A 15,808-nucleotide genomic window follows, 5' to 3' on the forward strand; every position below is an offset into this window, starting at 1 on the left:
TCGTTGCAATGAAGGAAAGGCATGGGAGGTGTAGCTCCTGAACTGGATGTCCAGCCTCCTGTCATACCTCCAACTCTCCTCCACATCACAGCCAGAGTCATCTTTCTAAAATCTCTGTAAGAGATAAAGCCCCCACCTCCCTCTGGTCTCACACAATATCCTGACTGACTGCCCCCATCCCTCCCTGCACAAATCTCCCCTCACACACACACATTCCCTTTTTCTGCCCTTTCTCCTGCCCTGTCTATATGACAAAAAGTTCATCAGCTCAAGTAGCTCTCTCCTCTGTGAAGCTTTTTCTGACTGTTTCTGCTTCCAAGGCTAAAGCAACAACCCCTCTTTCCCATCCTCTACACCCCACACATATCTCCACCTGCAAGGCTTTTTTGCTTTTATTAATGTACACGTTTCAAAACTGTAGTGGACAGACACCTGACCCCTTAGTACCCAGCAAAAAACAAGACAAACAGATGAACTGCACGAGAGACACTTTTGTTTCCTTTGACACATTGAAGTTACCCATATTTTTAAATGCAGATTTTCACTCACCATGCTTTTAATTCTTCTGAATATATCCAGCCAAGTTCTCAGCTGCTGCTTCTCTCAAGGAACATGAGAATATTCACATAACATACCAACTTCTGGGCTGAAGCCAGCTTACACCGAATCTAGCTTATTTCAGGAACATGTTTTGGGGAGTAAGAAACCAGAGCCTGACGTATCAGAAGTGCACTCTAAATGTCTAATGAATGAGTAGACTCAAAACCGGTCTGCCCCACACTCTACTGGATCTCCTAAGACACCTCTGGGGCCAAAAAGAATGTGGCTGGATGACATCCAGAACGGGCCTTCAAAGGCTCCAAAGGAGCCAGAAGGAATGAAATCACTTGTATGAAGGCATCTTCCCCTTCTCTTTACCAAAAGGAAAAAAAGAGGCTCTGCTCAGCAACCTCTGCCAATTATTACTGCCCAAACTGTTTAGTCTAACTCTTAACTATGGGGGGCGGGGGGGGGGGGGGGGGGGGAAACAAATCCAAACTGAGGAACAGTCTGAAAAAAAACAAAATGAAAGCAAAGAAAACCTGACTTGAACTCTTCAGTATCACTGCCATGAAAGGGAAAAAGGAGGGGAATTTTCTTGGCTAAAGGAGACTAGAGACATCATAATGACCAAATGTAACAATCTGGGTTGGATTCTGCAGTTTTAAAAAACAGCCATAAAGCACATCATTGGGACAATTTGGGAAAATTCACCATGGGCTGAATATGAAATAATATTGCCTCAATGTTACATTTCCCAATGTGACAAATGTATACTATAATGTCCTTAGTCTTAAAAGATACTCACTAAAGGGGTAGGGAAGAACTGTCATGATGTCTGCAACATACTCTAAAATGGTTAATCGAAAAATAAACATACATGTACGATATAGTTTGGCTGTGTCCCCACCCAAATTTCATTTTGAATTGTAACTCCCACAATTCCCACGTGTCATGGGAGGGACCCAGTGGGAGGTAATTGAATCATGGGGGTGGGTCTTTCTTATGCTGTTCTCATTAATAGCGAGTAAATCTCATGAGATCTGGTGGTTTTATAAAGAGGAGTTTCCCTGAACAAGTTCTCTCTTTGCCTGCTGCCATCCATGTAAGACATGATGCTCCTCCTTGCCTTCTGCCACAATTGTGAGGCCTCCCCAGCCATTTGGAACTGTTAAGTCTGTTAAACCTCTTTTTCTTCCCAGTCTCGGGTATGTCTTTTATCAGCAGCATGAAAATGGACTAACACAATGTGTAACACACATATGTACATGCATGTGTATGGATAAAGTTCTGGAGGGAGAGAGCTTGAGAGCTAGAGAGAAAAATGGAAGAAGGAAGGAGGGAGGAGTGGAGGAGAGAGGCTGGCAGAGAGGGAAGAAGGGAGAAGAAATGCAAAGCACAAAATGTTAGTAATTGGCCAAAAAAGGTGAAGAATATATGGGAGTTGATATGGTTTGGATTTGTGTCCCCACCCAAATCTCATGTCAAATTGTAATCCCCAGTGTTGGAGATGGGGCCTGATGGGAGGTGACTGGATAATGGGGGCACACTTCCCCTTGCTGTTCTCATGATAGTGAGTTCTCATGAGATCTGGTTGTTTAAAAGTATGCAGCACCTCCCACTTTGCTCTCTTTCTCCTGCTCTGGCCATGTAAGATGTTGAGAGCTTCCCCTTCGCCTTCTGCCATGATTGTAAGTTTCCTGAGGCCTCCCCAGAACCTGTACAGTCTGCAAAACTGTGAATCAATTAAACCTCTTTTCTTGATAAATTACCCAGTTTCAGGTAGTTCTTTATAGCAATGCAAGAACTAATACGAGAGTCCATTTTGCTATTCTGGTAACTTTACTGTAGATTGGAAAATGTTCAAAATAAAAAAGTTGGAGGAAAAAGAAAAAAGGTTCTACTGGGGATGCAATACCTGAGAACATAATAATTTTCAAAGACAACCTTCCCAAAATTGCAGACTGAGGGAATATGGGCTCACAGCCAACATCAAGTCCAACCTACTAGGTATGTATTCTGCACTTTGAAATGATGTGGCTTTGTCAGAGCAGGAAAAAAAAAGAATACCTGGAGAGATGGAGCAGAATGGGTTGGGAGCAGAATTACTATTTCCTCTTTCATCTTCTGTTGTGTGTTTCACTGGAGTTTGTGCAGAACACCAGATCAACTTCAAAACCATGAACTGAACACTCTGGACAAGATGTCATACTTTTCATTAAAACAGACTTCCTAGTCTGGTCTGATTTCTTCCTGTCCTACAATCTCCTGGGCACCCTCTCTTTTTTTTTTTTTTTTTGGTGCGTTTGCAAATAAGTAATTTAATCATCCATTTCTTGGACAGTGGACACCAGGGATACAGACCCAAGGAGTGGTGAGTACTAATTGGGCTGTCTGCCTCCGACAGAGGGTGAGTGATGGCCCAGCTGTTCAGACTGATGGCATCCAAATGACCTGAAATCACTGCTATGGATTTACTGAGCCATCAATAAAGACTGCCTTTTCTTCCATTAACATAATTAAGACAAAGAACTATTTGGGGGGAAGGACAAAAAGAGAGGATCTGCACTAGGGACTCAGAGAACAATTAATTACATTTAAAGTGGCATCAATCTAGAAGTAAATAATCTTCAGGTTGGGCTCTCAGGCTCTTAGAAATCTGAAATAAACAATCACCATAGGGGAAGGCACAGGACACCTGGAAAGAGGGATAGTCCCCTCCCCACAACAGGGAGCACAGCTGGCCTCTGCAAATAGAAGGCCAAGAGTAGGTGCAATTTTCTTCAAAGAAACACCAGTTGCCTGGGTGCAGTGGCTCAGACCCGTGATCCCAGCACTTTCAGAGGCTGAGGTGGGAGGATCGCTTCAGCTCTGGAGTTCAAGACCAACCTGGCTGCAAGACCTTGTCTCTACACCAAAAAAAAGTTTTTAAATTAGCCACGTGTGGTGGTGCATACCCGTAGTCTTAGGGCAGACTTAGCCATTTGTAGGCTGAGGCAGGAGGATCGCTTGAGCCCAGGATTTTCCGGCTGCAGTGAGCTATGATTGCACCACCGTACACCAGCTTGAGCGCCAGAGCAAGACCTTATCTTTTTAAAGAAAAAGAAAAGAAAGAAAAAAGAACCATCACTTCTTAACCTCGGAAGTCATCTTCCTATTTTACCCTTAGATGGGCAAACACACCCAGTGCAAACAAGCAAGCAGAGAGGCCTCGACCACCACAAAGGTTCATTTATGTCCTATTTTGAGAAAACCAGGAGAAATACACGGAAATCCAATTTTACAAAATAAAGGGCAGATAATTCACACTGCAAAAGGTTTCTTGACTTAGCCAACCTTTTCCCTGGGTTTCCTTAACCTGCCAGCTCCCTTCACACCCATTTCATGGTGCCTGAAGCATTATGAACAGCATTCATTAAAATTTTTGTTAGATGGGAAGAGTTTGAAATAAAATTTTACTTTTTCCAAGAAGATATTTACTACATAGAAAGATATCTGCTGAAGTTAATGCCTGTGTTTTCCAGAGTCCCAGACACCAGCTCTGTTGGGAGCAGAACGTCATCCCTTAGCAGTGACTAGCCATGTGTACGTGGCAAATTCTTCTCCCCAGGACTCAATTCCTCAGTTGTAAAATGGAGAAAATAAAAATACCAACCTTCTAGGCTGATTGTGAGTATCAAATGGCAGTGTTAAATCCGTGCAGTGCCTACCTAGCATCCAGGAAATGCTCATTCTAGGCAGGCTCAGATTATAGACCCCTATGATCAGGAAACAGTAACCTCATTTGGAGACCAGGGAAGATACGAGCAACAGAAATTAGACACAACCTTGTCACATCATATTTCAGTGACAATGCTGAAAGCTAAAATGACTCACAATGCCCAGAGCAACCCCAGGACCACCTCTGATACTTCTATAAACAATCCGTCACCTGCTCAGAGAAAAAGGAGAAATAATTGTACAAGACAAAAACACTGCCGTGAGAATATTTGAAATATTGCAGACTTAAACTGTTCTTAGAGCTCAAGCCAGGGCACAGCACTCATTATCTTGTGTAACCTTCTTAGATGCTGTAAGCAGGTACGACTATTCCATTTTACAGATGAGGAAACTAGCGTCCAGAGAGGCTTTGCAATTTACAATGGCTAAGTCAGTGGAGAGCTGGAATGAGAATCAATGCTGCTTGGCCAAGGCCCATGCTGGGTCGCTCAACACACCCAAGGGGCCTGAAGACTATCGTGACTGTCACTCTTTCTAGAAGTGTGGATTGATGAGCTGCTGCCAACAGGACAGAAAGGGAGCATGGAGATCGCACAAACTGCATCCCCTCATGAAACAGATTTACACAGACAAGCTTAGGGAAGCCAGGTCTCCACTCTATCTTGTATTAAAAGGCAAACACTTGGGAGAGATAACAGGCTTTGCTTGACACTATACTGAAAACCAGATTCAGGGAGAAGAACAGCTGGAGGGATCTGGCAAGAGAAGTGGAAGCAGGACCAGGGAGACCAGAGATCCCTGAGGTCCACATCTCTGCCTTGAGGGGTTCATTTCCAGGATAAACACTGGCCTGCTGACCCTTTTCATTAAAATTTCCCTTTTACACAAAGGAGCTCAAGCACCACAATGTTAATCTTTGCATATTGTGATTGATGCTAGAAATCGGGCCTAATGAAATAATTCAATCAAAGGAAAAAGGCTGTATGACCAAGAAGGTGTTCACTATATCATTACCTATAACATCAAGAAGCCAAAAAGAGACAACGTGACCAACCACAGACTATTTGTTGGGAAAGTAAATGATAATGCAGCCATATGGTAGAATGTTATATATCCATTGAAATGTACACAGGTAACGATGTCACTTTCGGTAAACCCGTGGTGAGTACATGATGTCTGCTGTAGTGTGATTCTATATACCAGGGGTCGACAAATACAAGCCATGGGCCAAATCTCCACTTGCTTTGACAACCAGTTTTACTGGAACAAACTATAACCATTCATTTCTGCATTATCTACAGCTGCCTTTGTGGTCAAATGGCAGAGTTGAATGGTTGCAGTAGATAGAACACGCTCTACAAAGCCAAAAACACTTGTTATCTGGTCTTTTATTTAATTAAATACAAAATTTTTAAAAACAATGTCTTGCTCTGTTGCCCAGACTGGAGTGCAGTGGTATGATCATAGCTCACTGCAGCCTCAAAATCCTAGGCTTAAGTGATCCTTCTGCCTCAGCCTCCCCAGTAGCTGGGACTATAAGTATGTGTTACCACACCTGGCTAATTTTAAAGTAGTTTTGGTAGAGACAAGGTCTTGCTAGGTTGCTCAAGCTGGTCTCAAACTCCTGGCCTCAAGCGATCCTTCTGCCTCAGCATCCAAAACCACTGGGATTACAGATGTGAGCCACCTGTCTGACCTTTTACAGAAAATGTTTGCTGGCTGTGTGCAATGGCTCTTGCCCGTAATTCCAGCACTTTGGGAGGTCGAGGTGGGCAGATCACCTGAGGTTGGGAGTTCAAGACCAGCCTGGTCAATATGGTGAAACCCCATCTCTACTAAAAATACAAAAATTAGCTTGGCATGGTGGTGTGCACCTGTGATCCCATCTACTCAGGAAGCTGAGGCAGGAGAATCACTTGAACTTGGGAGGCCGAGGTTGGAGTTAGCCAAGATCACGCCACTCCAGTCTGGGTGACAGAGCAACACTCTGTTTCAAAAAAAAAAAAAAAAAAAAAAAGGTTTGCTGACCCCTGCCCTATATTATCCATATATTTTATATTCTTTTGTATCCATTCAACATTTAATTTTAAAATTACTTTAATTTTTAAAAAAGTTTCAGTGAACATTGCTATGATTTTTGACACATGCAGTCAATGCTTTCTAAAAATGCAATCAATTTATAATGCCATCAGCAAGGAGTTGGGACATCATTTTTACCCTGTATACGCTAAATATGTATCTACTATTTTGTTGCTGATTTAGAAGGTCTAAAATAAGGTCATTTGTTTCTTTGATTAGTAACAACTTAAACAATTATTTAAGAGTCATAGAAAATTATCTCAGCAAGCTTCTCTAACAAAACATGAATCTTTTTTTTTTTTTTTTGAGACGAACCTTCGCTCTTGTTGCCCAGGCTGGAGTGCAATGGCACAGTCTCTGCTCACTGCAACCTCTACCTCCCGGGTTCAAGCGATTCTCCTGCCTCAGCCTCCCGAGGAGCTAGGATTATAGGTGTGTGCCACTACGCCCAGCTAATTTTGTATTTTTAGTAGAGACGGGGTTTCTCCATGTTGGTCAGGCTAGTCTCGAACTCCCAACCTCAGGTGATCCGCCCACCTCAACCTCCCAAAGTGCTGGAATTACAGGCATGAGCCACCGTGCCCGGCCTCAAACCATGAATCTTGTCTCACGTGTTCTTGACTGATGAGCTATGAATTGGGTATCTTTAGGCTAGGGACCTCATCACCAGAGCACAGCTCAATCCACTAGTTTTGGCCACAATCTGTATCCCCAACCTCCTACCTACTCTCTGAAGCCAGCTGTGCTCTCTGAAAGGATTCAAAATACACTGTTCGATATTTTTCTATATCTATAACATTGGAGTTCAGACTACATCCTCTGAGAAATCCATACAGGGTTACAAACAGACACACACATCCTAGACTGCCATTATCTTTAACTACCACCCATAAGCTCAAGTTCAAGCATCCCTCTCTCTGCTATTGCCCCATATGTCCCATTCACCCCATCCAGTCTCTAGTCCTACCAGCACCTTTGACCCATTGACCTTGTACTGTCCACCTCCCCGCTGTGGTCTCACTTCCCTCCACTCCCAGTAGAGTCCCTGGCCCAACCCTATACTTACTCCCTTTGATCTGCCTCAAGCAACAATGCTACTCTCTCCCTCCATCCAGGCAACTAACCGAGAAAATCTTAACTCTGTTTAATCCAGCCCCTCACATTCTGTATATCTCAATCTGGCAGCTCAACTTTCTCAGAGAAACAGAGACAACATGCAGACTCTGAGTTTAAATTCACAACCTCAAAACCTTAAGTGGCCCCCTGGTGGTGTGTGACAATCCTCCTACCTGCTTCGTCTCCCCAACCACTTATTTCCTGTCTTCTCCCTTCTCAAACCTCTAATAACTCTTTGCTCTTTTTCACTCCCAGCTGGTCACTTTCCTGCTTTTCTCACTGGGAAAACTGAAGCAGTCCGGAAAGTTCACTTGATAATGATAACAGCAAACACAGCATGCACTCTGTGCCAGGCACTGCTCTGAGTCCTTCACACATCACTATGTATACATACAGAGTGGCCCTATGAGGAAGGTACGATTATCAACCCCCTTTTAAAGGTGAGAAAACAGAGGCACTCAGATGCAAGGTAATATATAGACAGCAACTCAGTGAGATGCCAGCCCAGGCAGTCTGGCTCAGAGCCATGTGCTTAATCATGAAGGTCTCCTGCCATCTTCTGGTGTCTGTACCCCTCTCTCTGCCTGCCCCCACTGCTGCAATGGATGGATTATCCTATCTCTGGCCAATTCCCCTTCCATGCACTTGATCCCATGCCCTCTCACCTCCTGAAATTCCCGCACTCATCTGCTTCCTCTCTCCTGTAGCATTTTTTCCTGTCTCTTAATCCCATCAGCATTCAAGCATCTTAAGAAACCAAATCTCCCTTAATTTCAGATACTCCTACAGGTTCCACCCAATTTTCTGTTCCCTTAATATCAAAGTTCCTTTAAATAGCTATCTTTACTCCCTGTCTTTACACCACATTTTTTCCCATTCTCCCTTGAATGCACTCCAATCAGACTTTGGCAAAGCCAAATACAAGGGTCCATTTGCAGGCCCCAGCTTTCTGGACCCATCAGCAGCAATTTAACACAACTGATCAATTCTTTCTTCTTGATACTCTCTCTTCACGTGGCTTCCACAACATCACACTCCTCTGACTTCTATCCTACTTCACTGGCTGAACCTTCTTAATCCTTTGCTAGATTCTTCCCATCTTCCTGACCCCTCCGTGTTGGAATATCCCAGGACCCTGTAATTGGATATTTTTCCCCATGTCTCTACCCATTCTCTAGAGAAACTCATCCAGCCTCATGGCTGTGAACACCATCTATATATTGTTTCCTCTCAAACTTGTACCTGAGCCTCACTCATGAACTCCAGATTTGTATATATCCAAATGACTACATGTCTTTTTGAATGCCTAGTGGATGGATATCTCAGATCTAATCAGATCCAAGACTGGATTTGTGATAGCCCCAACATCTCCAACCTGTTCTTCCCTAGTCTCCTCCTCCTCCATAAAATGGAGTGGTAATCTGTTACATTGGTGACTTCCAATAAACCACACCTCCTGGAATTTACACTTTTGCATAGTCCTCCTTCAATCTGGCCTGGATCTGTGACTTACTTTAATAAATAAAATAGAAGTGATCTTGTGCCAGTTTGGGGCCTAAGTCTTAGGAAGGCTTATCCGCTTCTACTTTTGCCATCTTAGAAGCCTTGAGCTGCCAATTAAGAAGTCTGGTGACCCAGTTGGAGAAACCATGTGGGAAGAACACATGAAGAGAGAAAGGTCCTAAGACTTCACGAAGAAAGAAGAGCCCAGCTCTTCTGGCCAAGTCCAACTCACCAGCGAACAACAGGCATGAGTGACCACTGGCAAGACCAGCATAAGAGCTGCCCTGCTGAGCCCATTCGAGATTGCATAACCATGAATAAAAAAAATTTGGGGATGGTTAGTTACCAGCAATAGATAATTGAAACAAATGGCAATTAATAATAAATGGCAATTAATAATAAAACAATAAAATGGCAATTAATTATTATTATTATTCTAGCTGTTCAGGCCAGAAATAAAAGAATAAAACAAAATTTAAAAACACAATAAAACAAAAAATAAAAAACAATAAAACAAATAGCAATTAATAATAATAATTATTCTAGCTGTTCAGGCTAAAATTTTAGAGTCATCTTTTATCCCTCTCTTTCTCTCATACTGCACATCATATGCAAATCCTGTTGGCAGTATCATCTATGCACATCCAGAATCAGCCACCAGCACTGTGCCACCAGCACCTTACCTAGGTTACTATAGTAGCTTCCTCCTTTTTTTTTTTTTTTTTGAGACGGAGTCTCGCACTGTCGCCCGGGCTGTAGTGCAATGGCATGATCTCGGCTCACTGCAACCTCTGCCCCCCAGATTCAAGCAATTTTCCTGCCTCAGCCTCCCGAGTAGCTGGGATTACACAGGTGCCCACTACCACATCCAGCTAATTTTTTGTATTTTTAGTAGAGACAGGGTTTCACTATGTTGGCCAGGTTGGTCTCAAACTCCTAACCTTGTGATCCACCCTCCTAAGACTCCCAAAGTGCTGGGATTACAGGCGTGAGTCACCGCGCCCGGCCAGCTTCCTCTTCTACCCTGACCCCTGCTCTTCACACCCCAGTCACCCCGCCTCAGTCTATTTTTCACAGCAGAGTCAAAATTACCCTTTAAAAATACAAGCAAGCAGTCATGGTGGCTCATGTCTATAATCCCAGAACTTTGGAAGGCCAAGGCAGGTGGATCACTTGAGGTCAGCAGTTCGAGACCAGCCTGGGCAACATGGTAAAACACCGTATCTACTTAAAATACAAAAAAACAGTTGGGCATGGTGGCACACACGTGTGATCCCAGCTACTCGGAAGGCTGAGGCAGGAGAATCACTTGAACCCAGGAGGTGGAGGCTGCAGTGAGCCAAGATGGCACCATTGTACTCCAGCCTGGGTGACAGAGCGAGACTACATCTCAAAAATATAAAATAAAAATAAAACAAAAATACAAGTAAGATCACATATTCCTTTGCTCAAAACCCTCCAGGGGCCGCCCATATCACTCAAAACAACATCCTGAGCCCTCACAATATCCTAAACGGCCCTATGACCTGCTGTCTCACCAACTTACTCTCCTGCCAATCCCACTCAGTTCACTCTGATCCATCCACATTGGCCTCATGCCCAAATGCCAAACAAGATCCATCTTGGGCCTTTTTCACCCCCATCCCCTCTGACCAGAACACTCTTCCGTAGATGCTCACATGGCTGTCTCCCTCATTTAAATCTGCTCTCCACTCAAATGTTACCTAGCCACCCTGACCAGTTTACCTAAGAGGGACTCCCATCCCACCACCAGCTATCCTCCCTAACATGCTCTATTTCTCTTCATTATACTTCATCTCCATCTCCTTTTCTTTTCGTCCTTCCTTCTCTCTCTCTCACTTGTTTCTTGTCTGTTTCCTTCCATCATCACTCAGGCCCCATCAGGGCATGGATTCTGAATGCTCTGCTGCAATCCCACTGTCTAAAACAGTATCTAGCATGTGCAGTGCTCAATAAATACATGTTACATGAGTGAACGCATTACAAATGGTTGCCTTTCATGTCCCTGAAAACTAAGTAAAAATGGTCCTAAGCCTCCAACCTCAATACTGCATTTTGTGGGCCCTTCTTGGAGTCTGGAACTTGGCACAACAGTCATGTCAGGATCTCCTTAACACCACACGATGTTGCTCATTTGCTCAAACTTTCCAAGGCTTCCCATAGTCCTCAGGATCAAGTTTGTCCCCTTCACATGGCCCATAGGCTCTGTAGGATCTGATCCTAACGCCCACTCCAGGTTCAATGGAGCCACTCACCAGCATGCACAACACTCCAGACCTTTGGTGACCCTCCACCTCACTGTGGTTCCTCCATCCTCTCTTCTTTTCTAGGCTACCCACAATATGTGGAAATACAGTGGGTTATCCAGTGGTGGTAGTCACCAGTAACTTGGGGTTATGGTGCCACCCTGAGCAAAGAAGGCAGACAAGGGTGCTTCTGGAAGCAGGAAGCTACATGCTGTGTGGGGCACAGTGGAAAGTGAAAACGCAAGTCCCCTTATTTGAAAATTATTGAGAATTTCAAGACAGTGATAGCAGGGCATTAATCCAAGCCTGGAGCCCTTCCGAGCATAGGGTACTGAGCAACCTCACAGGTCAAACATCCACGAACCTGGCCCTGTCTGGTAACCACAGTGAAACATGGCAAGATACAGCACTACGTGCCCAGTTGGGCTGGTCATGACTCACAAATGTGTCAACACTGGCACATCCTCAGGGATACGGAAGTATACTTGTTTTTGGAGAGAGACTAGACCTTCATCCTTGAGGTGAAGAAGATTCTCTCTCCAGGGTGCCTGCTCATCAGATACTCCATTCTGGCTAAGTTCTTCCTCTGCTTGCTTATTTAGTACAGGGTTAACTTAATGACATGGAGAAGTGCCAAGAAGAGAAAAGGGGACAGTAAGGAGAGAGGAAATTTCATCAACCTTTTTATAATGCAAGGCAACAGAAGCCAAGAAACCACATAGGATAGTAACAGTTCTACCTCTTTCTCTCACAAGTATTTCAGTTTGTCAAGTCTTCCTTTGGTTTTTGAATGACAGAGTCTTCCCTGTAAAGTAAGTTAATAAACTCTAGACAGGAAAAGTTATTCTTTCAGGTACTCAACTGAGTATTGGGAGAAATGCAATGTCTGCTCTTTCAGGAAGAGGCTGTGGCTCTGAAAATGCAAAACAATCATATTCTAATAAAACAATAATAAACACGAAAGGCATAGTTGCGATATTTCTTTATTTTAGGCCAAGACAGGAATAACGTGAAGTCGCTCAGACACTCAGCTTGCCATAATATAGTCCTCTCAGCATTTTCTTGCTTCTCCATATCTGACCTTGGCAATTTCAATTTCTCTTACAATCTCTTTCCTCTGTCATTCATGATTCTAGGTCTGAGTTTTATAAACATTAAGAAAATCCACAATGAGAATATATTTTACATCGGGACCCAGTACACATGTATCAAAAGAACTAGGTTTCATGTGCAGAATGCTCTGATATTTTCTTCTGTATTTTATTTCATTCTTTAGAAATGGTTTCACAACCCACTAATGGTTCATGATCCAGTTTGGAAACACTGTGATTTTAGATCGTACTTGTATACATCATTATCATGCACACTTCATCAAACTTTAACTCAAGCTCCATCTGGGTGTCTACACAATCCACAAGAATAAAACATGGGTATCTTTTAAAAATCAGGCATTTAAATGACTCCTGTAGCTGAAAAACAATGAGCATTATCCAGCTAGAGGACTGAAATGAAGGGAAGGCAGCAGCATGGAGAACAGGTCGTCATAGCTTGGCGTGCAAAACAAAAGCAGCCACACAGAGGGTGGAGGATGGCGAAGAGGGAAATTTCTATGTCTGGCGTCCTCCGTGTGGGCCCACTGTTTTGTTTAGAGTGGTGCAGTCTCCCAGAATATCAGACACGCTCACATTCAAACCCATGAAAACACTTCAAAGAAAAGATTTGTCTGTCATCTGAGAGGCTCCCATCTCCTCAGTCTCTCTCCTATCTTCTATAAATGGTTTGTCACCCTGTTCTGTCATCTTCCTCTTCAAAGAATTCCTCACACTCCTGCCACTTCCCTCTCTCCTCTGCCTCTTCCCTCTCATCTCCTGCCTAGTCCGAGATGAGATTGTGGAATCCAGAGCCTTCACTGTGGCCAACCAAGCCAACTGCCCTTAGGGCTGTTCCCCAGGCTGTGCCTTCAGTGGCTCTGACATCCACATTTTTCTAGCTGGCCTTCAGAATCTAGAACTTCCTTTCCCAGCACACCCTCCCCACAGATCATGTCTGTCTGTGTGACAGCTGCTTCTCTACCCTACCACAGTCAAATCACATAACATAGCATTTCATAAGGATAAGATGGTGACACACTTGCTAGGAGCTCAGCACCGGGTTAGGTCCTCTGCACGCCTCCTGCAATTCTCATGCCACCATGCCAGGAAGGCTCCCAACTGGAGTAACTGGCTGGGAGTGGAACCCAGGAAGGACGAACTCCAGGTTCTTTCCATCACCTAACAATGGCCCCAATGACACCACACAACCTTTCAGCTACATACAAAATTGCCTTTCCTGCTTGCCTCCAGAATGAAGCTACTGACTAGAGGTGAGGGGTAACGTATGTGGGACCCTCTCCATGACATTAGTGGTGAGGACACGGGTACTCTTGGTGAGGTTCCTCAGGAAGCATCCTGCCTGCACTCAGCACCAAGAAGAGTTGGTTCCACTTCTACCTATGGCAATAAGATTCGAATCACCAACAAGGTTACCCTTGGGGACCAGCGGTTACAGCTAAGGACAGCCCTCAGCCAGTCGTGAGGTTGGGTGTGCAGAGTGGCCTCATTCCCGGCGCCACCATTTGCCTTCCCCATCTTTTCCCTCTATGGCCACTGTGTCATAGTCATCTCTATAGGCCACCTACAATTATCTCTAGAACACAGCAAGAAACAAAGAAATAGTACCTTGAATTTTCCATACCATCTCATATGCTTTTGCTGATGTTCTCCCTGCCCTTGTAGAGTAGCACCTCCTCCCGAGAATCAAATGCAAGGCTGCCCAGCCCTGAGGATAATCATTTGTGTACAAAAATGTCCTTTCAAATTATACCTGGAATATCCATACTTGAAAGCAATGCTGGCCTTTTTCCCCACTCTACTTCTCCAATCTCACCGCAATGAAAAGAATGTATATCGAGAAGGCTTGAGGATAGAGACAGAACCCCAACAATGGACCACAAATCCAGGGGGACATGCCAACCTACCTTGGTCAAATCCATTCCAAGTTTGAGTTGTGAAATGAGATGAAGAATTATACTACGCTGATCCTCCATGACCCCGAATTCCGTCTCTTCCTTATCTTCATTGTCACTTTTTTCATCTTCAGACAAAACCAATTCAGAGCCTGAGTTTGGCTAAAATGAAATAATCAGTAAAAATCACCAGCTGGACCAACAGAAGTTAGAAATAAAGTGTATGAATTCATATGCTTTGCAATGACAGAAGAAACCCAATCCTGTCATGCGCAGAGCTGCTCTGTGACCCAGTCCTGTTGGCCATGGGGCAGATGAGTCCCCTGGGGGTCGGCTCTGTGCCTTGGACACTGCATATCCCCTTTCATCTCTCCCGTCTTCCCCGATTAGTGAGCCTAAGGGACTTCCCCTGACAAAACAGCTCCCTGTTCTTTAAGAAACTAACTATAGTATATGGGTATGAGCTCCCTTCATTTTGCCTATTAGCAAGTAGGAGTTTACCAAAGTTAAACTCCTGTTAACTTGCACGACCCAGGCCACTTCATATCTAATATAAATTTTTCTGTTTAGAAGTAAAAGTTGGATTATCCAGGGAGTAACTAAAATTATTTATGGAAAAATGTGCTCTAAGACTATTCTATCCAAATCAATTAGGATCACTCTACCAGGTGTAAGAAAAGGCTGAGAATTGGCATTAATTTAGGGAGGAAGATACCAAATGAAAATGTAAGGCAAAACTCCTGAAACTTTATAATACTACTGGGATTCACACTGGCCAACAGACCCTGCTTTCCTCGATACAAGTTTATTAATTCAATTACTCGATTCCATCTTTTCACATTACATAGAAAACAGGCAACTTACTAAACTGGGCAAGGGGATTACTGCACATAAAATTTTCCAATATCCAAGTGTTAAGAACTCTGGCTACAAGGTAAAACTTGCCTTCAGCATTCTATTGAAAGAAGTCTCCACATTCCACACTCCACATTTACCTATGTTCTTATGATGCTTGCTTATATATAAGCAAAAGCACTCTGCACAGAACATTATACATTTCTTTCCAATTATCAATAACAGGTCAGACATAATCTACAGAAATTCAGAAGCTCAAAAGTATTAAATATGAAAGGATACAGACTTGTCCAAATGTTCATGCAAAAAACGAACAATTTACTAACCTCATTAGACAGAATCATTTTATATCTACAGGCACTTCTAACATACAAAGGTTATTTTAGTGGCCAAGGTGTTTAAAACTGTCTGGCCTTACATACCCACACTGACCATTCCTTTCCAACATTCCAAAGAGAGGTAATAATGGTGTTCCTTCCCTCCTGGGGTAGGCGTCTTTAAAACTTCAACGTAAATAGACATTTTCCACAGACATACTCCTAAGGTGTTCTCAATCAGCTCTAAATAATCCCAATTCTAAAGAGATGGTTGGGAAGGTCTCAGTGAAGCCTACAGGATATTCCCCCAGCCAAAAGCTAAGTTTTCTTTCATTATGTGCCCAGTTCTCTAGCCACCTCATAATGGGTATTATCTGACATCACTGGCAAGTTGCTTTGCTAGATTA

At 43.5% G+C, this 15,808-nt stretch overlaps 1 protein-coding gene across 11 annotated transcripts in view; it reads right to left on the reverse strand.

Moving 5' to 3' along the window:
- Nucleotides 1–15,808, reverse strand: part of OSBPL10 (oxysterol binding protein like 10) — a 325,500-nt gene that overhangs the window by 25,437 nt on the left and 284,255 nt on the right. For all 11 annotated transcript variants that reach the window (XR_004181986.1, XM_031662893.1, XM_017956006.3 and 8 more), the window contains one exon: nt 14,242–14,391. Coding sequence is in view for 10 of the 11 variants with exons in the window: in XM_031662893.1 (XP_031518753.1) it covers nt 14,242–14,391 (150 nt within the window). In the remaining variant the exon portion in view is untranslated. The remainder of the gene's footprint in view (nt 1–14,241; nt 14,392–15,808) is intronic.

This window comes from Papio anubis, chromosome 2 (genome assembly GCF_008728515.1).
Source record: "Papio anubis isolate 15944 chromosome 2, Panubis1.0, whole genome shotgun sequence".
In the NCBI taxonomy this organism is placed as follows: Eukaryota; Metazoa; Chordata; class Mammalia; order Primates; family Cercopithecidae; genus Papio; species Papio anubis.